The 24019-nt window shown below is 42.6% G+C and overlaps 2 protein-coding genes across 4 annotated transcripts; one reads left to right on the top strand and one right to left on the bottom strand.

The window, feature by feature from the left end:
* Positions 1–68: 68 nt before the first annotated feature.
* On the bottom strand, positions 69–21619 carry eml3 (EMAP like 3). 3 transcript variants are annotated; one of them, XM_058067905.1, is made up of 24 exons: positions 21041–21615; positions 17083–17259; positions 14909–14996; positions 14238–14717; positions 11789–11899; positions 11694–11722; positions 10605–10631; positions 9943–10063; positions 9388–9537; positions 9235–9304; positions 9053–9163; positions 8664–8759; positions 5949–6083; positions 5662–5800; positions 5042–5193; positions 4052–4177; positions 3843–3974; positions 3703–3770; positions 3521–3609; positions 3352–3449; positions 2243–2330; positions 2070–2168; positions 1880–2010; positions 69–960 (listed from the first exon to the last, which is right to left on the bottom strand). In XM_058067905.1, the coding sequence occupies exons 1-24, from the start codon at positions 21129–21131 to the stop codon at positions 778–780; spliced, it is 2991 nt and encodes a 996-aa protein (XP_057923888.1). In that variant the 5' UTR covers positions 21132–21615; the 3' UTR covers positions 69–777. The 3 variants fall into 3 exon arrangements, 2 of the variants coding, with proteins under 2 accessions (XP_057923888.1, XP_057923889.1); XM_058067906.1 differs by lacking the exon at positions 14238–14717 and having other exon boundaries at positions 21041–21616; XR_009129077.1 differs by lacking the exons at positions 69–960; positions 3352–3449 and having other exon boundaries at positions 1961–2010; positions 21041–21619.
* A 45-nt stretch (positions 21620–21664) lies between these two features.
* On the top strand, positions 21665–24001 carry ecsit (ECSIT signaling integrator). The gene is made up of 8 exons (XM_058068027.1): positions 21665–21816; positions 22140–22309; positions 22388–22787; positions 22862–23085; positions 23149–23197; positions 23265–23413; positions 23471–23576; positions 23654–24001. The coding sequence occupies exons 2-8, from the start codon at positions 22178–22180 to the stop codon at positions 23926–23928; spliced, it is 1335 nt and encodes a 444-aa protein (XP_057924010.1). The 5' UTR covers positions 21665–21816; positions 22140–22177; the 3' UTR covers positions 23929–24001.
* The last annotated feature ends 18 nt before the right edge of the window (positions 24002–24019 follow it).

The raw sequence follows: 24019 nt of genomic DNA, 5'->3' as shown, positions 1-24019 counted from the left end.
GGCATGTATGTGTATCCAAGACTGCAGTGAGTGAAAGCCATGACAGTTTAAATTCAAATTATAACAAATATAATCATTTATTTGTTTGTTCAATCTGTTTTTTTATCCACACCTACCAGTTGGCGGTGGTGCTCTTACATTGTTTGGTTGAAAAGAGTGTATTGCATTGAGAAAAAAAATTAAAGGATGCAAGTGGGAACACTTTTGGGAACGCTAGATTTTGTTGGCCAGTTTATGTTAAACAATACAGCAAAACATTAGCATCTTAGCTTTTGTGTGTATCATATAATCTCTACAATTAATAATGAATTAATTCTATTATTAGAAAGTGTAACAAACCAATTAAAATAATTTCACACATCTCTGATGTAAGCATAAAGGCAGCCTATATCCATCAAATAGTTAAAACATATTGTAGAAATATAGCAAAATATAGCTAAATTACAGTGTCATACACACAATGTTGTCTTAATAGTCACATTTTGCACTTAGTTTCTGAGATCCAAAGGGATATGATGTTCCCGTTATAGTTACAAAACATACCACATTGTAGAAATATAGCAAAATATTGATCAATTACAAAAATGTTCGCTCAATAGTCACATTTTACACTTAGTTTCTAAAAGCCAAAAGGACAGGATGTTCCAGTTTCACGGTCATTTCTTATGCATGTTAGTCCTGTAGAGGCCTTCTGTACATGTGTGCAACTCTGGCAGCTATCCACTGGCTTCATGTATGCTGCTCTTCTTCTTCTTCTTCTTCTGTCCTTTTTCCGTTCTAGCTGCTGCTAGCAGGTTCTGGAGAGCTGGCGGCGGTCGATGAGGTCGAGTTCGGCAGAATCACTCTCCACTGGAGGATGCACGTGTCCTTGCCGCCCATGGAGAGCAGATGGGAGTCGCTGTGGGTGAAGCGCACGTTGGTGACGTGGCTGCCGTGGCCCTCGTACCTGTGGCTGGGCGCCTGGAGCAGGCAGATAGCGATGGTATGAAGGAGGGGAAAAAAAAAACTGTGGTGAATGCAGAAAAAAAAACATGGAGGCTGCTATTACAGTCAGACTATTTTTAGTTTTATAATGAAAGGGAAGTATTGCATGGTGTAATGAATGAGGCCTGACACTAGGGGTCCAAACTTTTTCTGAAAAATCATTCATTCATTCATTTTCTACCGCTTTCCCTCATGAGGGTCGAGGGGGGTGCTGGAGCCTATCCCAGCTGTCTTCGGGCGTGAGGTGGGGTACACCCTGGACTGGTCGCCAGCCAATCACAGGGCACATATAGACAAACAACCATTCACACTCACATTCATACCTATGGACAATTTGGAGTCACTAATTAACCTAGCATGTTTTTGGAATGTGGGAGGAAACCCACGCCTGCACGGGGAGAGCATGTTCTCCCTGTGCATGCATGGGTTTTCTCCGGGTACTCTGGTTTCCTCCCACATTCCAATAACATGCTAGGTTAATTGGCGACTCCAAATTGTCCATTGGTATGAATGTGAGTGTGAATGGTTGTTTGTCTATATGTGCCCTGTGATTGGCTGGCGACCAGTCCAGGGTGTACCCCGCCTCTCGCCCGAAGACAGCTGGGATAGGCTCCAGGAAAAAGCGGTAGAAAATGAATGAATGAATGAAGTGCTGCGAGCCAGTAAAATCAAGCTTTAGCCCACAAATTTCCCCCGTGTCGCACTTTGGACACCCTTGCTGTAAACGTCGACAGACTAATATGTTATATATAGTATGAAAGAGCCTGTATCTTAACTCCCTTAAACATGACAAAGCATATTTTTATTATTATGACATAAGTACAATACAACGGAGCTTCAGTTTTCGAACATCCCAGTTTTCGTATTATTCGATTAATATTGGCAGTGCATGTACCTTCGGTTTGGGACAGGGGTACTGGAAAAGATGGACTTTGCAGAAGTCATCCGCCACTGCCACCACGCTCTCGCTGTGGGAGCGACACAGCGCATTGATGTCCGTGCCATCGGAGCCCTCTAACCACACACCTGCAGCAAAACAGCCAACAGTCACTTTCCACACATTCACTTCCTGTTTGATCCCTCACCCATGACGTGGAATCCCAGCACGCAGGTGTAGGAGGCCCATTCCCTGTCTTTGCTCTCAAAGCGATTCCTCATCAGTTTGCAGCCTGTAGCAATGTCCCCTGCAACACTTACGCGTTAATGAATACGCCATAAATGACACCGCACGTAAATGCACGGGTGTGAAGTTACTTACAGTAGAGGATCTCATAGTCGCCTGAATTAGACATAATGTACCTTCCATCTTTGGACCAATCCAAATGAGTTATGAAACTGGAGTGACCCTGATGAGATAAACATGCACATATTGACACTACTGTCAAAGACAATTTCACTTTAATGTTTGTGATAAATTGCTTAGTCAAACATTTTCTCTCTCATTGTAATTTCTTCATCTTGTTTTCTGAAGCTCCTTCAAATCCAATCCAGCCAATCACAGGGCACATATAGACAAACAACCATTCACACTCACATTCATACCTATGGACAATTTGGAGTCGCCAATTAACCTAGCATGTTTTTGGAATGTGGGAGGAAACCGGAGTACCCGGAGAAAACCCACGCATGCACGGGGAGAACATGCAAACTCCACACAGAGATGGCCGAGGGTGGAATTGAACCCTGGTCTAGTTGAAATTAATTAATTAATTCATTCATTCATTTTCTACCGCTTTTCCTCACGAGGGTCGCGGGGGGGTGCTGGAGCCTATCCCAGCTGTTTTCGGGCGAGAGGCAGGGTACACCCTGGACTGGTGGCCAGCCAATCACAGGGCACATATAGACAAACAACCATTCACACTCACATTCATACGCCAATTAACCTAGCATGTTTTTGGAATGTGGGAGGAAACCGGAGTACCCGGAGAAAACCCACGCATGCACGGGGAGAACATGCAAACTCCACACAGAGATAGCCGAGGGTGGAATTGAACCCTGGTCTAGTTGAAATTAATTAATTCATTCATTCATTCATTTTCTACCGCTTTTCCTCATGAGGGTCGCGGGGGGAGGGGGGTGCTGGAGCCTATCCCAGCTGTCTTTGGGCGAGAGGCGGGGTACACCCTGGACTGGTCGCCAGCCAATCACAGGGCACATATAGACAAACAACCATTCACACTCACATTCATACCTATGGACAATTTGGAGTCGCCAATTAACCTAGCATGTTTTTGGAATGTGGGAGGAAACCGGACTACCCGGAGAAAACCCACGCATGCACGGGGTGGAATTGAGGGTGGAATTGAACCCTGGTCTAGTAGAAAATAATGAATTGTATAATTAAATTACAAATATGATGGATCTCACATTGCATCTCCCAAAGCGAGTGTAGCGCCGCCCACTTTCCGTCACGTTGTAGATGTAAATGAAGTTATCATGTGAGCCCACAGCCAGACAGCTGCCATCTACAAACACGCATCATAATACTACAACATACTGTAGTTCTGACCTTTGAGATAACGGTGCGGTATCCTACCTGGAGAGTACCTCATGACGGACAGCTGCTCGTTCCCGTCAACGGACTCAGAGATTACCTCCCTGGTTAGCAGATCCAGGACCACCCATCTGTTAGCGGTGTCAGTAAAGCAAAGCCACGCTTAGCAACCCTGCTAATTAACGCTGCTTTTACTACACGTACAGTCTCAATGTATGTGCTACCTTCCTGTGTTAAGGCCGACTGAAACCACTGATCCATTTGGGCAGAAGTCAGCACACAGGCCGTACTCCTGAAGAACAAACAGGACCGCCTAGTTTAGAAATCCAGACTCCATCTCCAACGATAATCTGTTCTTGCATACCTCCAAGGAGATGGACCAGTCCAGTTTGTGTTCCTCAGTGTTCCATACACACACCTGCCTGTCATGGCCGCAGGAGAGGAAGACATTTACGGAAGGATGCGTCGCCAGCCCCCACATTTCGTCGACGTGACCCTGTAGTAGAGCAGAGTAACGTAAGTCTTGTTATGGAAATATTTGCTCAAAACTACAAAGTGAGATGATGTCCATACTTGCACGATGGCCACAAATCCGTCAGAGAAGGTGCCTCTGAGGATAGCGTTTCTTGTTGTTCCAACTAACAGTTCCTCTCCATCCATGTCAGCAATGGTGCGGACCGCCCCAAAATTCTCCGGAATCTGGATGCAACAATTTTCACTCATTTTGCAAACCAGCGTATTGAAACACCGAAACGTCGATCCAACATAGACATGCTCATACGTTTTACATAGAACAGCTTATACAGTAGTCGCAAATCAAATAGTTACAGTCCACATGCATTGGGCACTGAAATGGCATGTCCGAAACGATGGAGTGAAAAATGTTCTACTCCCATGGTGTGTGAAAGTGGTAGTTTTTGGCTCCTTACTTTGTCCTTCCTCACCACTCCGTTTAAAAAAATTATGTTATGACATCATTGCTGAACATCTACCTGACAACGAGACTGACTCCGACAATGATAAGATGGAACCCGACCCGTTTAATGGCAAAATTGCACGGCTGTTCACTTCAGATACAGAAGATGAGGACTTTGATGGATTTGTGTGGAGAAGATTAATTAAGGGCGGCACAGGGGTCCAGTGGTTAGCGCGCAGACCTCACAGCTAGGAGACCAGGATTCAATTCCACACTCGGCCATCTCTTTGTGGAGTTTGCATGTTCTCCCCGTGCATGCGTGGGTTTTCTCCGGGTACTCTGGTTTCCTCCCACATTCCAAAAACATGCTAGGTTAATTTGTGACTCCAAATTGTCCATAGGTATGAATGTGAGTGTGAATGGTTGTTTGTCTATATGTGCCCTGTGATTGGTTGGCGACCAGTCTCGCCCGAAGACAGCTGGGATAGCCTCCAGGAAAAAGCGGTAGAAAATGAATGAATGAATGAAGTGCTGCGAGCCAGTAAAATCAAGCTTTGGCCCGCAAATTTCCCCCGTGTCGCACTTTGGACACCCTTGCTGTAAACGTCGACAGACACCACACAAACAAACACAGAGTCCAGGTTCACCTCACACTCTCGTTCGGGGGCCAGGTCTGCACTCCAGCGGATGATCTTGCGGTCTTTGCTGCCGCCGCTGAGCAAGGCGCCACCCTGCAGGTTGCATAAGGTAAACACGCTGCCTTCGTGCGCTCTGGTCTGTCGCATAATCTGGAGAGTTTCTAGAAATGTTTTTGACAGCAAAGATAAAGTTTTTTTTGAATGACATCAAAACACATCACACCCAGTATCAGTATCAGTATCAGTAGAGAATCCCTGGCCACCTCTTTCAGATCCACCGGAGTGGGTGGAACGGGTGGGAGCACCAGGCCAGGACACAATTCTCCCAGTTGAGCATGCCCAGAACACCGCACCAGAAAGACGTCCCCAAAATCACCTCAAGTCTCTTCTGGATGATCAAGTTCCGCACAAGTTTTTATGGTTTTGCACTACCCAAGTTTTGTGCACATAGATGAGGGTAAGAACATAGTGTAGGTCCACCAATAAATTGAGAGCTTTGCATCCACATGTTGATGTCAAGCTCCAGCTTTCCCTCACTCGTGAAGATCCAGAGATACTCAAAGTCCCCTACCTGAGGTAAGACCTAACCCCCAACCCTTTAAATGAGTATTTGGCCTTCCAGTACTGACCTTTGGCTCCTTTTCCAAGAGTTTTGATATCTGCAGCAGACTTTCCCCATGTCAGGATGTTCCCTTCTGAATCTCCAGTCAGAACCTCACCAGTCAGGCTGAACACAAAACACTGGATAAACTTGGGCTTCTTGTATTTCTGAAATGAAACAAGTTTGATATCTGCATTGGTGCAAATTCAATTCATTTCATTCCTCCGATTTCACTTCTGTCTTTGTTTGAACTCGACTTCTGCATTTGTCTTACGAGCAAACACACTGATAAGGGAAGTGAAAGTGACGCCTTACTCCAAAGATGCCTTGCTTCTTGGTGAACTGACCCGCGTTCAGAGTCCAGAAGTAGACGTGGGATTTACCACAAGTGATGATGTTGCTGCTGTCACCGGGATGGAAGTCCACGGCAAACACGGCCTCGTTGGTGGTCTTAAAAAAACACAATAGCAAGAATAAACTGATAATGAAACAAAGCTCGGGCGGCACGGCGGTCAAGTGGTTAGCGCGCAGACCTCACAGCTAGGAGACCAGGGTTCAATTCCACCCTCGGCCATCTCTGTGTGGAGTTTGCATGTGTGGGTTTTCTCCGGGTACTCCGGTTTCCTCCCACATTCCAAACACATGCTAGGTTAATTGGTGACTCCAAATTGTCCATAGGTATGAATGTGAGTGTGAATGGTTGTTTGTCTATATGTGCCCTGTGATTGGCTGGCGACCGGTCCAGATAGGCTCCAGCACCCTCGTGAGGAAAAAGCGGTAGAAAATGAATGAATGAAAGAAAGCTCACTTCTTATATCAGGGTAAACACAAGCCTTTACTGAGGGCAGCAGTTATGATAACACAAATAGGGATTGTGCTGGTTAATAAAGGGAACGCACACAAACCCTTGATTCATTGAATCACAAATATTGAAACACAAAACAAACAACAACCTGCTATCCAATAATATACAGCTACAGGAAAAATACTACCTCACGTAAAAATATGACCAAAGAACTTGGTGTGCTAGTATGAGTCAGTTTAAGGTGTTTACAAGGCAGAAGGAAGGTACTACTCTTGGTGATGTAATGGTACTTGCTTCCGCCTTTCATACATAGAAGAGGGCGTGGGTTTGATTCTCGGCCAGGGATGCATTAAGAAGGACATCCGGCATAAAAATAAAGATAAATCCTCATGCAATTGTCCCGCAGAAAAAGCCCCAAAACAACAATAATAAGGAGGAAGAATGCTGAACCATTGCTGAACCACCATGGACTGGTCGCCAGCCAATCACAGGGCACATATAGACAAACAACCATTCACACTCACATTCATACCTATGGACAATTTGGAGTCGCCAATTAACCTAGCATGTTTTTGGAATGTGGGAGGAAACCGGAGTATGCACACAGAGATGCCCGAGTGGGGAATCAAACCCGGGTGCTAACCACTTCGACACCGTGCAGCCTGATTTAAATCAGCCTAGCATCAGAGTTTATTGTGTATTTATCTTCACAATAATATTATGTCAGTTGTACCATTAAATTAAGGTATTGTTTATCATATAGCCTGTACTTTATACTAACTATTAACTTGACTATTGCATATCTTTAGTGTTTTCTTTCATGAGTACAAAATTGCTAACATGGTACACTGTAAACACAGCAACTATAACTAATGGCTGAGACAGTGAAAGGGTAAGCTAAATCAGTTCTGATTCCTCCGACTCCTTTTCAAACGTGTTGACTTGTGTACACATGTGATGTACTTCAATATAACTTTATTAGGCACGTTGCAAATAAACTAAACCATTACCATCACCAAGCATGGGGCTGCTGGTCTACCATTTCCAACATTATTCCATGTTGTTGCAGCTGGCCCAAACCAACTTTAATAAAGTCTTAATGAAGCTTCCAGGATGTCTGGCAGATGTTTCTCGCCGTGTTGCAATGATGTACAGTCAAACACAAAAAGCTCATTCATGCACATTCTGTAAGATGGCACATGGACTATCCCAAAACAGTCCAAAGGGGAGTGTGGGTGTAATTATCTTGTTCCACTTGGACCAACTTGTATGTTTATACATTGTGGGTCAGTGCTGGGCCATCCAGCACGGTGCTGCCTTTCCGCATGGCAAGAAAATCTAATGTCCTTGTAGACCAGGGGTCTCAAACACGCGGCCCGCGGGCCAAATGTGGCCCGCAGGACACTAGTTTGAGGCCCCCGCCTTGATATGAAAGTTTAATGTTGTATGTATAAAGTATAAAGTATAATGTTGGATGCTGTATGGTATCATGTACCCAGAAAAAATATTACGTTTGATTAATGTTCATGTTAAAGGTTAAATAACTGTTAATAGTTATCCTCCCTATCCGTGTGGAAGTGGTACGTTTTTGGCTATTTAAGTTTAAAGGAAATAACTTGAAGGCTACCGTTTAGGTCGCTAGCTCTCTAGTTTGCGAGTTAGCATGTGTCTCAAGACCCTGCAGTTGCGCAATATGTTGTAAATTTAAAAGAGTATAAATGTGACTATAGTCGTGTTCTGTCATGTCTACAGGGCTCTAATAATGCTTTGTTCATTTTAATCTGAAAAAAATAATTTGTCTAACCACCAACTATATGTGGTTTCTTAAGTTTGTATTATTTGCCGTTTTATTATTATTATTATATTTATTTATTACTGATTGGTTGATTTTCTTTATTCTTGATTTGTTTATTTATTTTTCATCTTATTTTGTGTAGAAAAATAAAAAGTAAGATATTTGAGAACAGTGGAATGTTTTATCAGAGCTTTTCTTGTAGAAAATCGAAACCAAAGCAAAGTTTATTCATTTTTCTGTTTTTAATAAATGCGTTTTGTTTTTTTTTGAAAACCTGATGCAGCCCAGCCTTGCCCAGACCCTAGCTCCAGTGGCCCCCAGGTAAATTGAGTATGAGACCCCTGTTGTAGACATTAAATGCCGTTCAAACAGCGAACATAATAATAACATAGTGGTTTACATGGAAAAAGCTTCCACTTCTCTCCTCTACCTTTATCTCCGCTAGCTTGGTGCCTTTTGTGCAGTCCCATACTGACAACATGTGTTCATTGGAGTCATCAATCACGCACAGGAAAACGCCGGAATCCTGAAAACAAAACAATCAAGGATGTCATATACATTACTGACAAAAGGCTAGGGGTGTCACAAGACACAGGAGATGATATATGAGATTGGGTCTACGAGAATAAGACTTTCACTTTTTCACGCAGGGCCATGTACATTTGGATTGTTTTCTTCCTTAATAATAAAAAGTTTTATTTAAAATTGCATTGCGTTCAGCTTTCTTGTCACTGACTAATAGTTAACAAAAAAAACAGTAGAATGTTCCCACTGTGGGACTTTCGTCAGCATCTAATGGAATCATTTAAGTATCCTCACCATTGTGGAAAAGGCAACAGATCCTACTCCTCTCTGGAAGGCTCCAAGTCCGATTTGCTGCAGGGTTACCAAAGTGGCTGAGTCCCAAATATGAATACACGGCTGCAGAGGCTACAAGACACAATGAATAACATTTTCATTATAGTGAAGCCATACATGAACAATTTAATTTCCACACTAACCTTGCTGTCTTTATCCACGCCCGCTGTTTGGCCCGATGCTATTCGTACCTTATCAGGATGCACTGTGAGACTGTGAGACAACATAAATTTAAGTCAAGTAAAACCAAGTAAAATCCCTGACATCAAGTAAAAAGGATATTATTGTCTACTAACCAGCGAACACAATCAGTGTGTTTGCGGTAGTGGCGTTGTGTGCGCTTGTTGATATGGTACAGGACAATGACGCAGGCTGTGAAGTAGACTGCTTCACCCGTCGGGAGGAAGTACAGGTTGGCACGACAGTCCCTTCCGCGATAACCATAGCTGTTGTGATACGGTCAAGGTAGATTTTTTTTTAACTTTAGTACAACATGTCAGACCAGGGTTCAATTCCACCCTCGTCCATCTCTGTGTGGAGTTTGCATGTTCTCCCCGTGCATGCATGGGTTTTCTCCGGGTACTCCGGTTTCCTCCCACATTCCAAAAACATGCTAGGTTAATTGGCGACTCCAAATTGTCCATAGGTATGAATGTGAGTGTGAATGGTTGTTTGTCTATATGTGCCCTGTGATTGGCTGGTGACCAGTCCAGGGTGTACAACGCCTCTCGCCCGAAGACGGCTGGGATAGGCTCCAGCACCCCCGTGACCTTCGTGAGGAAAAAGCGGTAGAAAATGAATGAATGAATGAATGAGTACAGCATGTCAATCAACATTTAAGTAGTGGATACACCCAGTCCAGCTCCAGCCTCTCGGAGGGTGGCTCCATCTTCAGTTCTTCATAATTCTGGATGTTGGAGGGGATGTACATGGTTATGGGACGGCCCCGGATGAACATCTTGATGGACTGTTCTGGAAAACAAACACAGCATCAGAGTATCATACACCTGTATGTACCAGCAACGGACTGTAGGCCTAGCCCCTCCACATGGTGCAAAAGGCGGATGAGTCATGGCGGCTTTGTGGCGGTTTCTGCCACCTTAACAATATAGCACTACTTCATTCGATGCGGAATTTTCCTCGGTCTGTTGTTATTTCCCAGTCTTTACGGGGTAGCATAGAATTTTTAGAGAAGAGGTTTCCTGTCATCCATTCATTCTGTTGTTAGCAGTTGTAAAATACTTCTTAAAAGACTTCTTATCTTAAAACCAAACACTTCATGTTCCTTTGAACTCCTCTGAATGCTTTGTTCTTCTGTATGTCCTCCATCACTACATATGATATCCCTATTGCTCTATTTTTTAAGTGGTGACTAACAACACAGGAAATGAATAAAGATTTGATACTGTACAATGTAAACACACAAGTTAAGAATGTATACAACAATCTGTATAAAAGAATCAAACCATGACCATGACCACAGTATGTTCAATTTAGGTGATGAGAAGTCTACCTTGACTGTACGTTCCTCTTCTGGAGCCTGTGAGAGGAGACCAAACAAAAAAAGACAAAAGATAAGCCCTCAACTCAACAACATGTAGACCACAACAATGCACCCACAAATGCTCTGAATTTGACGTTCTAACCACAATGAGCAAAACATATGGTAAAAATGCATAATTGAACATTCATTTTCTACTGCTTTTTCCTCACGAGGGTCGTGGGGGGTGCTGGAGCCTATCCCAGCTGTCTTTGGGCGAGAGGCGGGGTACACCCTGGACTGGTCGCCAGCCAATCACAGGGCACATATAGACAAACAACCATTCACACTCACATTCATAATGTGGGAATGTGGGAGGAAAACCCATGCATGCACGGGGGGAACATGCAAACTGAGGGTGGAATTGAACCCTTGTCTCCGAGCTGTGAGGTCTGCGCGCTAACCACTAGACCACCGTGCCGCCGCATAATTGAACAGTATTTACTTAATACATAACATTTTATTGAACAATGAAATAATTTTGCACTATCAGCAAAATTATTCAAACTGATCTGATCAAGCTGAGAGATTAAACACAATGAAGGAGCTTCCAGCTTTTCATCAGAGCTCACTAAAACCAATTAAAACCTTTTTCCTTTTCTCCACATTGTATATTTCTTATCTGTGTTATTACATAATATTGTGAAAACAAATGGTGCGTCATTATAACTGGAAATTCTATACGTAGATTAGAGAACCTCTGTATGGGTTCGAGACTACTGGTTTGAGCTAAAATCGTCATTTTCAGTCACAACTCAGACCTAAAGTAATATTAATAAAAAACAAGTACAATAATTAAATGAAAGCTTAGTTATTACTGTCGCCTTTTTAATGAGGAACAGCTCAGTTAATATGTTCAATCCTGATACTTACATTAGATTATTATGGTAGTGCTTTTGATTCACCTGCATAAGTGGGAGTAAAGGATTCCTCCACTGTGTCGGAATGCTGCCTTAAAATACATCTCAACTCGTAAAAAACTACTCTTAACCACTAATGCGGTCAACTTGGCTGCTGTTGCTGCCGCACAAGTCACAGCAACACAAAGAAACATTACAGTACCTGCACTGGCGATAAGCTCCCTGGCACGACTGTGAGAAAAGCAAGAAAGAATCAGCAAAACGTTAAAAGTAATAACTCGTGCACGTGTGCGTTACTTCTCCAAGCTTGGCGAGCTGCTCAAGAGGTTGGCCGAGGACGCGGCTTTCTTGTCCAGATGTCTGACCTGCCTCTTCCGGTTCGCCAGTTTCTCACTGTTGGTTCTCACTCTGCAAAAAAATTAAAAATAATTGAAATTTAAATGCATGTTGGTTTCATTCCTAGTGGAATGATTCCATCCATTGCCAGCGTCTGCCCTGTGGTGGTGATTTGTGAGAGACATGCAGCAGAACAAAGCATGAAAGAGTAGAGCAGCAGCATGTGTCAACCATCAGCCAGCAAGCTGACAAACCACAACAAGGCAAGGGAGAAGGGTAAGTCAACAAAAGCATGCGTGCACATGCCCACGTCAACCGAGGTCAGCGGCGTCTCATCACACAGACCCAGAAAGACAGGACCAGTTTGTTGATTGATTCCAGGAAACCACAATGGAAAGACAATGATGAAAAGATAACAGTTGACCAAAATACAGGGTATCCAAAATGTGGCCATTTTTTTTTGTGGACAACTTGGCTTTGATTTTTCCTTCTGGATAACCAGCCATTCATTTTCTATACCGCTTATCCTTACTAGGGTCACGGGCAAGCTGGAGCCTATCCCAGCTGTCTTTGGGCGAGAGGCGGGGTACACCCTAGACTTGCTTACCCCCAATAATAAACATATTGTTCGGTAATACCGTGCATAATGATGCAGCCTTTGCATTGGATTCTATTCTAACGCAGGCAGGTGGTGTCCCTTTGTATAAAACAGGTGATTGGTCCACGACAGGAGATGTACCTGGTGGCCGACCGGGGGAAAACACAGCAACGTCCAAAACTAAACATTCATTCATTCATTCATTTTCTACCGCTTTTCCTCACGAGTGTCGCGGGGGGTGCTGGAGGCTATCCCAGATGTTTTGGGTCAGAAGCAGGAAGTTCATGGAAACAGTGCAGAAAGATGTGCCGAAACTGGAAGATCTAGAAAGCTTTCTGTGGTGGTTATTGTGTGTAGCTGCTCTGTAGGAGTCCACAACTCAATACAAAGTGCCCAAAATGAGCATAATAGGTGTACTGAAATGCTCCCAATTGACTTTGGGCAAGAGGCGGGGTACACCCTGGACTGGTCGCCAGCCAATCACAGGGCACATATAGACAAACAACCATTCACACTCACATTCATACGCCAATTAACCTAGCATGTTTTTGGAATGTGGGAGGAAACCGGAGTACCTGGAGAAAACTCACGTACGCATGAGGAGAACATAAAAAACTTTGGGTCTCCGAGCTGTGCACTAACCAGTCACCGTGCAGCCCATTATATAACATTATACTTTTTTTTCTAAATGGGACGCATTATTTGTTGTGTATTGCATGTTAGAAATTTTCCCTACTCTGATTTTAGGTTGACCAGTCCAGGGTGTTCCCCGCCTCTCGCCCCAAAGACAGCTGGGATAGGCTCCAGCACCCCCGCGACCCTCGTGAGGAAAAGCGGTAGAAAATGAACGAATTAATGATTTTAGGTTTTTAGATGATTTCAGACTTCCCTGAAGACACATTCGCGATACTAGTGAGTACAAGTGGTATAATATAAAATGGATGGATGGTTTTAGACCTCACAGCTAGGAGACCAGGGTTCAATTCCACCCTCGGCCATCTCTGTGTGGAGTTTGCATGTTCTCCCCCGTGCATGCGTGGGTTTTCTCCGGGTACTCCGGTTTCCTCCCACATTCCAAAAACATGCTAGGTTAATTGGCGACTCCAAATTGTCCATAGGTATGAATGTGAGTGTGAATGGTTGTTTGTCTATATGTGCCTTGTGATTGGCTGGCGACCAGTCCAGACCGACCAATCCTGGGATAGGCTCCAGCACCCCCCGAGGCCCTCATGAGGAAAAAGCGGTAGAAAATGAATGAATGGATGGTTCTAGACTCAATACACAGTCAGATACATGAGTCTGTACTAAAAAAAAATGAGGCAAGGTAATTTACCTATAAGGTAAACACAAAGAGGTGAATGTACAAAATGTCAAAATGGCCTTCCAACATCGTTTTATTTCTTTCTGTATGAAAAAGTTTGGACAAACTAAAAGTCTAAATGAAGTGTTCCTGTAAAACCCAGTTGAACGCTTGGGAACTACGGATGCCAACATGTGCTTGTTTGGCCATAAAGTGACTTCACTATTAGATTTATGTCACGTTTGCACGACTACTACTTGTCTGAATCCAAGTGTGTGGACACATCTTGTCACATTTTCCACTGGCTCTAATAGCAAGCTCTTTTAGGAAGTGTCACTCATTATGTTCCCACTGGGTAGACAAAATGTGTTGGTGGAGCAATCACTACGTAACATGGCTGGAAGTGCAACTGGGTTTTGGAGTAACACCAGAGAAGAGATGAATTAATCTTTGAAAGCCATGCATGAATTGGAAGGACGTGAGAGGATGAGAGTGCTGATCTGAGGACGCACAGAGGTTTCTTCCGTCCTTCCTGGATGGGAGACAAAGGACTGGAGTTTTGATCCGAAGGTCTGCTTGAAGCTGGTGAAAAGTCGGCATCTTCTGGAGAACGGCTTCCGTCTTGGAGGCTGATGATTGTGGTAGCCTGAATGGGCTCCTCCACCGACGAAATCCAACTCAAGTCCTTGTCCTGCTCCCCAACTCCTCCTTCTTCTTCATCATCATCATCATCCATGTCCTCCTCGTCCACGTCCATAACAGGGACTCGATTCAGCTTGGCCCGTGTCCCTTCCGCTACCAACACCTGCGGTAGGAGGGCGTCCTCCAAGTGGAGGCTCTGCATCCGTTTGGTTAAAAACACCCCGTCTTGACCTCCATCCAGCCTGGTCTTGCTGGCTTCTGTCTGGGTGCTTCGATCAACAGTGGCTGGTCTGGGGTCTGCTGATACTGTGTGGCCATTTGTACTGCTCACAACAATCTGTTCTGATTGGCTAGACAAAATAAGTGAGGTCAACAAAAACAAAAATGACAAAAATCTTGACGTTGATTATTATTTAATGACAAATATCTTTTCATCCCTGGCCCTTGTTGATGTATATTATAAAAAGCAATTAATAAACAGATGAAAACATGATACTAGAAGTGGTATTCAATCGGGTTCTTTAGTACAGGAGTCAACTACCTGGCATGAGGCTGGCGTACTCCATAGCTGGAAGAACAAGCATCATGGCAGGAGACTTGGTTGATGATTCTGGCAGCAGCAGGGTTTACTGAGCATGATACATGACAATAAGACGGACAGTGGGGAAAATAAGTATCTGATCCCTCGTTCATTTTGTAAGTTTACCTCCTTACAAAGTCCATAGTTTTTTTTTTGTTTTTTTGCCATCAAACAAGTCAACATGATGCTCCATTCTGGCCTTATCTGACGACATGATCACATGCTCGTCTGAGTCATTTGGGTGTTGATTGTCAAATTTCAGGCGGGCCTGTACATGTGTATTCTTAAGCAGGAAGATATTGTTACCACTACAGGATCTAAGTCCTAATTCCAACAAAGTGTCTTACTAACGCTTTTCTTTGTGACTGTGGTCCCAACTCCCTTGAGATCATTAAGCAGCTCCTCCAACGTCATTCTGGGATTCTCCCTCACCTTTCTCCAAATCATCCTTACCTCACAATTTATTAATTAAATGCTCCTTGCCGTTGGTTTTGTTGTAACTGAGTTGACCCTCCAGCTCACTCAAAACTGGTCAAATAGTCTAATTTTAGTGCTATGTTTGTACAAGTTAAAATTTTGCTTTCGTTTTTGAGTTATTATAGCTTATTACTTAGGTCAACCAAAGGTCACCCGAACCAAAGTAGTCTCACTTTTTAGTGCTAGGTTTTAACTGCACAAACAGCACTAACCTAGCACAAAAAATGAGACCACTTTGGTTGAATTCTGAGCATGTGACCGATAATAACTCAAAAACAAAAGCAGTATAAATGGTCATTTTAACTGCACAAAACAGCATAAACGTAGCACTAAAAATTAGACTATTTTGGTTGAATTCCAAGCATGTGGGAGGGGGGGCTAGGTGATCTTTGGTTGATCGATAACTCAAAAACAAAAGCAGTACAAACGTTAATTTTAACTGCAAAACAGCACAAACGTAGCACTAAAAATTTGACTATTTGACCAGATTAAGTGCACTAAACAGCCCTGACCTAGCACAAAAAAATCTGACTATTTTGGTTGAATTCCGAGCATGCTGTTGAGCTGGTTATGTAATAGGCCAAAACTTAAATTGTTAATAACTCAAAAACAAAAGCAGCACAAAGATTAATTTAACTGCACAAATTAGCATTAACCTAAGACAAAAAAATACTATGGACTATTTTGGTTTCATTCCGAGCATGTGGGGGACTCGTTTTAGTCGCATAAAGTTTAAATATTAAAGAAATATTTTTTTAAAGTTGTAATATTTTAAAAAATGTTACAAGACTAATATTAAAAAATAATAATACTAATGCAAAATATTATGGGGAATAAAGTCATAAATATGAAAAGAAAAATCACAACAAGAAAGTTCAAATACGGTATTTGGAAAATACATTTTTCAAAAAACGCAAAAATGGGGTAAAAAAAGCTGTATTTTAAAAGTAAAAAAAAATTAAGAAAAAAGTCAATTCTAATTAGAAAAAAAGGCACGATTTTACAAGCACAAACATGTAATATGTGGAAAATTAATTTCAATTTAGTTTAAATATTTAAAAGAAATATGACAAACAAAACCAACTAAAGTTGTCATTTTTGGAAAATTAGGTTGAGGAAAAAGTTATACTATGAGAGTAAAGTCAAAATATGATGGTAATAAAGTCATACGATTATGGGGGGAAAAAATAACATTATTTAAGATATAAGCTGAAATATTTTGAAAATTAATAAAAAAAATGGTGATCCATGTACTGTAATTAACTGTCATAAGTCAAAAATAAAAGCAGCACAACAGCTCATTTTAACTTCATAAAACAGCACAAACGTAGCACTAAAAAAGGAGACTATTTGACCAGAGTTTTGAGTGACATGGGGGGCCAAATGCAATCAGGTTTTTGTTGTTTATTCCAGACTTGTGCAGGTCTACAATCCTGATGTCTTTTGACAGTCTACGGTCTTGTTCATGGTGGTGAAGAGGTTTAACTACAACTTAATTGAACCTTAATTACATTTCTTTTCACATTTTCTTTTTATCTGTTATAATAAAACTACTTATGGACTTTGTATGGGAGGAAAAATGACAAAATCAGGGATGGAATACTTATTTTCCCCACTGTATACGCTGTAGATGCTTGCTGTAAGAAGGTGAGGCTAACCTGCAATGAGTTGCTGTTTGAGCACAGGGAGAAGCTGCTCATGCAGGTGGATCCTTCGAAGGGCGTCCGCCAGTGAGGATTTGAGCAGCGTGATCTCGTCCTCGTGTGCCTGAAGACGTGTCTCCATGACGCACGCACGGTCGGTGAACTCTCCGCTGCCATCCGCCGACACATCATCTACAAGAAGAGGTGTGAGTTGTTCAGGTGTACCTAATGACTCGACTTCACACTCAATGAGAAAGTTCCTGCAAAAGCAGTTTTCTTGTTCGAGGGGAGAACATAGCAAGCAGGATGCTCACATGTTCAGCATGGACCGGTGGGGCCACAGTGGAGAATGTGGCACAATGGAAACCTACCAAATGTGGCCCGCAGGACACTAGTTTGAGGCCCCCGCCTTGATATGAAAGTTTAATGTTAGTGCGGCCCGCGCAAGTTTGATATGGATGCTGTATGGTATCATGTACCCAGAAATAATTATTACATTTGATTAATGTTCATGTTAAAGGTTAAATAACTGTTAATAGTTATCCTCCCTATCCGTGTGGAAGTGGTGAGTTTTTGGCTATTTAAGTTTAAAGGAAATAACTTGAAGGCTACCGTTTAGGTCGCTAGCTCTCTAGTTTGCGAGTTAGCATGTGTCTCAAGACCCTGCAGTTGCGCAATATGTTGTAAATAAAAAAAGTATAAATGTGACTATAGTCGTGTTTTGTCATGTCTACAGGGCTCTAATAATGCTTTGTTCATTTTAATCTGAAAAAAACATGTCTGTTTAATGTAGTATGTTGTATTCCTGTTAATTTAGCAATTTTATGCTTGGAAATGCTTAATTTAGGCCATGAATACATACATACAGTGCGCTTAATGTTTTTAATGATAAATATATATTCCGAATACGAGCTGCAGATTGCCAGTACTAAGTAAACATGGGCCTTCCTATCCGGAAGACCAATCACAGTGGACTGGGCGTGCCTCAAGGCGGGCCGTGGGTTGAATGAATTAAACTGTTTGATGTCAAAAGCAGGAAATCCATGAAATTGCTGCACAAAAAGGTACAGGATCTGGAAGATCTAGAAAGCTTTCTGTACGGGTTATTGTGTGGTAGCTGCTCTATAGGAGTCCACAACACAATACAAAGCGTCTAAAATGAGCATAATGAGCATGAAACATACTGTGGAGCAGTAAATAAACAAGATGCAGACACCACTTGGCTACATAAGTCACGATAACAAAATAAATAAACATGTTTATTTATAATTTATGGAACAATCCCAGCTGTCAACTCTCTTTACAAGCAGGGGAATTGAATTTACAGCGTTCTTGTACGCTTCTTCCAGATTCAGTATTTGGAAAGGTCCGCTAAGCAGCTGCACACTCATTGCCGTTGTTTGCTAAAGCTAGTTACAGTTCTCGTCAAACTGGTTGAATGTTTAAGTAATTATAACAGCAAATATAGCAAACTCTGCCTGCTTCTATTTCATGTTGACATTGCTGGGAGTTATGATTATGCAAATGTTAATTAGGACTCTTGCTACTTCTGCTGAGTGTGACATGCATGTCTTTTATGGTTGCAGTCTTGAAATCACCCCGCTACACTCGTGAACAATGACCTTAAGCAATTCAATCTGATGACTAACTGCCATGCCACTTCCTGTACGCCCCCCCTGCGCGGCACATTTTCTCTTACCACGCTGTGTGACACTGCACTACTGCTCTGCTTTGGCTCTCATTTATTATTATTATGTTACATTCTACACTATGGGAAAAGGGCCCACAAAAACCGGTTTGTCCTGCCCTACCCAATGGGAAGCACTCTTCCCTCAAATCAAACGCTTATTTTTATTAGACAACATGAGGTGCTGGATAAAGGGTTGAGGTGACGTTTGAAATGGCTCAGATCTTTGGCATGGGCTTAAATGCGGGCAAGAACATTGTGCAAGATGGAGCTTGCTGTCCACGCAGTTTAAAAAAAACACAACTGCTCCAGATAGAACAGAAATTTCACGCAATGATCAGTTACACAGTTACAGTGGTGTGTAAAAGCGTTTTTTTGCCCCCCCCCAACCCACGTAACACACCCCCAGAAAGAAAGTAATTGAGGTCTATCAGTCTGAAAAAGGTTATTAAGCCATTTTTAAAGCTTTGGGACTCCAGCAAACCACAATGAGAGCATTTACCAGAGGAACACACAGTGGTGCATCTTCCCAGGAGTGGCCGGCCAACCAAAATGACCCCAAGAGCGCCGCCATGACACATCCAAAAGGTCACAACAACATCCAAAAGACCTGCAGGCCTCACTTGCCTCAGAGTTCATGACTCCACCATTAGAAAGACACTGGGACAAACACCACTGCTGAACAAAAAGAACATTAAGACTCATCTCAATTTTGCTAGAAAACATCTTGATGATCCCCAAGATCTTTGGGAAATACTCTGATGAGACAAAAGCGCATAACATCTGGCATAAAAAAACATCATTAAAATATGGTGGTGGTAGTGTGATGGTCTGTGGCTGTTTTGCTGCTTCAGAACCTGAAAGACTTGCTGTGATAAATGGAACCATAAATTCTACTGTCTAACAAAAAATCCTGAAGGAGAACATCCGGCCATCTGCTGGTGACCCCAAGCTGAAACCAACTTGGGTTCTGCAGCAGGACAATAATCCAAAACACACCAGCAAGTCCACCTCTGAATGGCTGAAGAAACACAAAATTGAGACTTTGGATTGGCCTAGTCAAAGTCCTGATCTGAATCCTATTGAGATGCTGTGGCATGATCTTAAAAAGGCACTTCATGATGGAAAACCCTCCAAGATGAGTGGGCCAAAATTCCTCCAAAGCACTGTAGGACACTCATTGCACGTTAAAGGCTTGATTGCAGTTGTTCCTGCTAAGTATGGCCCAACCCGTTATTAGGTTTAGGAGGCTATTACTTTTTCACATTGGACCAGGGTTTTGGATTTACATTCATGCAAAGTATGGCCTCCCAATCAAAATGTCAACATTCCTTGTGGATTTATTTTAGGATGTTCTTCCTTTTAAGCTAATTTTACAGTCTTTGTATCTTATAATGACTGCGAGGCAGAAGTTTCCAATATTGTTGTTGTTTTTTTTATCTAATTTGAAGCCACACTGAGCTTCTCACATGATGTGTTGCATGCAAATCAGTTGACCACAAATACAGCCCAAAAAAGACACATTCAAAAACAATTATTATTAATGCTACATGTAATGATAAGCATGCATGTACAATTAAATGCAACAACAGCACTTTTTGGGGGGTGCAGGTAAGGTACCTCAAAACAAGGAGCTGTGCAAGGAAACTTGATTTGATAATACTATTTCCTGCATGTTGACAGTCACTAACATGTTATCCTTCAGACTTCCTTGAGTGTTTGAGCAGACAGCAGTGGTCCTCTGACAGCAAGCAGGTGGTCCACTCCAACAACTATAAATGATACAACCATATTCCAAACACAACCAAAGTAGCAAAATCCCAGCAAAAAAAAGGGAGCACAAATCAGAGGGAAACGGTTGTATTTAATCATGCGTGTAAACCAGAATGAGGAAACGGCTCATTAAATAAAAATATAGTAAATCTGGTTCTACGCACTCATAAGCCACATGTAAACGTGAGTTAACTTTAATCACAGTGGGATATCGGTATTGATTCGATAAAAGGGGGACTTTCCGGAACATGTATCGTTCTTCAGCGAGGCGAAACTACACCATTAAAATGTCAACACACGTTTCCTGTTCACCCCCTCAAAAATAAAACACACACACACACACAACATTAAAGTTAATATTTAGTATTTGTGTTTTTCTAATACCCTTATCGAACAACCATTTGAAATATGTCTGTTTGTTCAAGCCTCCAAAACAAATCAGAGCCACCATATCAGATTGTAAAGCTTGTCATGTTTTTGTCAAGTCATAGCATTCCCCAACATTTCACTCACCCAAACTGTTGGTTGAGGACTCCATGTAGTGAAGTTTTTGGAAAGTGAAGAGAGACTCTAGAAGGGGTCCAGAGTGAGGTGTGCTTCCCATGCTCTGAGAGGAGTGTCAGAGGAGAAGACGACAGACAGACAGACAGGCAGGCAAGGGGGAACTGAACTGCTAGCTGACAGCCTTCACAACAATACACTGTAAATATTAAAAGTGACTTGTAAAATAGTTACGCTACGTCTCACATCGAGTCTAAACAGTTTTTAAGCAGAATTACTTTTTTTTATTATTTAACCAAGCGTCTTTCGTGTTTGTAGGTTTTCTCCCTTTTGCGGTTACGCCTCATATTTTGTGTTGGTATTTGTCGTCATCATGTGGACACTTTTTTAATTTCACTCGCTGATCTTTTTTTTTTCATCGTAAACGTTTTTACAACTTGTGGCCTATTTTATTTAATTACATTGTATTTAGTGTATTCATGTTGTATTTACGTTATTTGTAAATGTTGTTTCTTCGTTACGGGTTTGGTGCCTCAGACTATTTGTAGCTACTTTTTATAATTGCAGTTAAATTATAATTTTATTATTCGCCAAGAGACTTTCAATATTAACGTAATGCTAAACTTAATTCAGTTTTACAAATTCTTCAAAGAATGACAAAACAAGAGAAGCGGAACTATTGTTTGCGTAAAGGGGATGTGTTTGAGGATGGCAACCGGAAGTCAGTTGGCTTTCCAACATGGTGGCACCCATGAAGAATAATCGCTGAAGGAGACGTTTAATAAACGGTGCGTATCTCGCGAAACATGACGCAAATAGAGAAACTAGTTATTTTACTTATATACTATATATTTTCATGTTAACGTTATTCAGCATTGACAGTTTTTATCATCCATTGAACAGCAAAATTACTTACTAAGTACATACATATAACGCAAATAGTTCTGCTCTACAATAATGTATGGTTATTAGTATATAATAGTAATACATGTGATTTTACTCCATAAAAATGACGTTTGTGAAAACAATGAAACTGATATGATATGAACAATAGTTTTCAATAGCTGTAATACTGTAGTGTGTTGACTACCTTGTGGCTTTTTCCATCCAGTTCTACATCCTGGGTGTTTGTCTAGTGATGGCCCCATCATGAAGTGTGCACACTGCCTGATCCAGCTGCAGAGGCTTAGGCTGCTGGGCCAGTCCGCCTCATTTGCAGGCAAATATGGCGCTCTGCTCCAATCTGGTCATCCCAGCATCCTGCACAACACACAACCTCAGGTAAACATTGTGCAGCATCAGCGAGATAGCAACAATCCCCATGAATGTAGATTTAAAGTTCATACATCATCGTGATAGGTATTGAGGCGTATCCACAGCAGCCCACTGTGCTCCAAAGATCGCAGAGTGCCAGCAGAGTTCCTCAAAGAGAATGATGGCAAGAACAAGTCTGTAGTCCCTCACGACCTCTTTGAGGAGTTGGCCCCTGAAAACAAAAGCAAGGCCTCCTTCAACAAGGTGGTGGACTTTTTCAACAAGGCTGACGTGAGACGGCGGGGTCACGTGGAGTTCATCTACGCTGCTCTTAAGAAGATGCCCGAGTTTGGTGTGGAGAAAGACCTGGCTGTGTACAACAAGCTCCTGGATGTTTTTCCTAAGGAGGTATTTGTGCCCAGGAACTTCATCCAGCGCATGTTTAACCACTATCCCCGACAGCAGGAGTGCGCAGTGCAGATACTAGAACAGATGGAGACCTACGGTGTGTGTTTCCGGGAAGCAAGTTCTCAAATATTAAATTTTCTGAAGCTGAAATGAATATTTTTTTTCTCCTAGGCATCACGCCTAACGTGGAAACTAAGGTGCTGTTGGTGCAGATATTTGGAGAGAAAGGCCACGCTGTGAGGAAGTACCAGCGCATTATGTACTGGTTCCCTAGATTCAAACACGCCAACCCATTCCCCATCCCGCATCAGCTGCCTGAAGACCCAGTAGAATTGGCTCGCTTCAGCCTCAAACGCATCGCAAGCGACCTGGATGCTAAAGTCAGCGTTTACCAGGTGATGAGTTAAAGTTATAATATTTGTCAAAGCGAAAAGTGGCATCATTGTTGTTCTCACCAGATGCCCCTCAAAGGGATGGAAGACCACATGACAGTTCCACACATAGTAGGTAGGTCCAAATTACTGCTTTATATAACTTACTGTACTACTGTTGACAGCATGGTGTACCCCACCAGGCATCCAGAGTCCCAGCCAGATGGAGCTCCTAGCCAAGCATAACCCCAGCAGGCCGGTGTTTGTGGAGGGACCTTTCCCACTGTGGCTGAGGAAGACATGCGTCCAGTACTACGTGCTTCGCGCTGACCCCACGCCACCAGACGAGAAGGTGACAACGACTTTGGCGCAAACGTTTTCTTGGCACGACTGACTTGTCCGTATCCAGGTGGAGGAACCCTACGATCCAGAGCGCTCCTTTGGCTACCCTCTGCAGCTCGACCTTGACTATGACCGTGACCTTGGAGACATCGAGACGTTTGACGTAGAAGACCGTGAGATGATCGTATTTTGTCTGCAGCAAGAAATACATCAAAGTTGTATCCTTGAACTTGTGTCTTTGTACCCGCAGTGGATGAAGGTCCAGTGTTTGCCATGTGTATGACCAACCAGGGAGACCAGGTCACCCTCAACCAGTGGATCTCTGGCCTCCAGGAGACCAACCCCATTTTGGGTCAGATCACCACCCTCTTCCGCCTGGAACCCGGACCCAGGGAGCTCCAGGCTGGAACCTACACAGAGTCAGAACACCACCACAGCTCTCGTACAGAAACCCAGAGAGAAGCATCTACACCAGAAGAGGAGGAGGAGGAGGAACCAAGGAGGAGTAGTGGGATGAAGCAGTGAGGAAGACATCATGACATTGTACAAATGTAGTAATAACAAATAAATCCACAGCAAGAGTGACTTACGGCTGTCATTTAGTTTCCTATTATAG

Source organism: Doryrhamphus excisus, chromosome 3, assembly GCF_030265055.1.
Source record: "Doryrhamphus excisus isolate RoL2022-K1 chromosome 3, RoL_Dexc_1.0, whole genome shotgun sequence".
Taxonomy (NCBI): domain Eukaryota; kingdom Metazoa; phylum Chordata; class Actinopteri; order Syngnathiformes; family Syngnathidae; genus Doryrhamphus; species Doryrhamphus excisus.
This window is presented reverse-complemented; position numbering and strand designations above follow the sequence as displayed.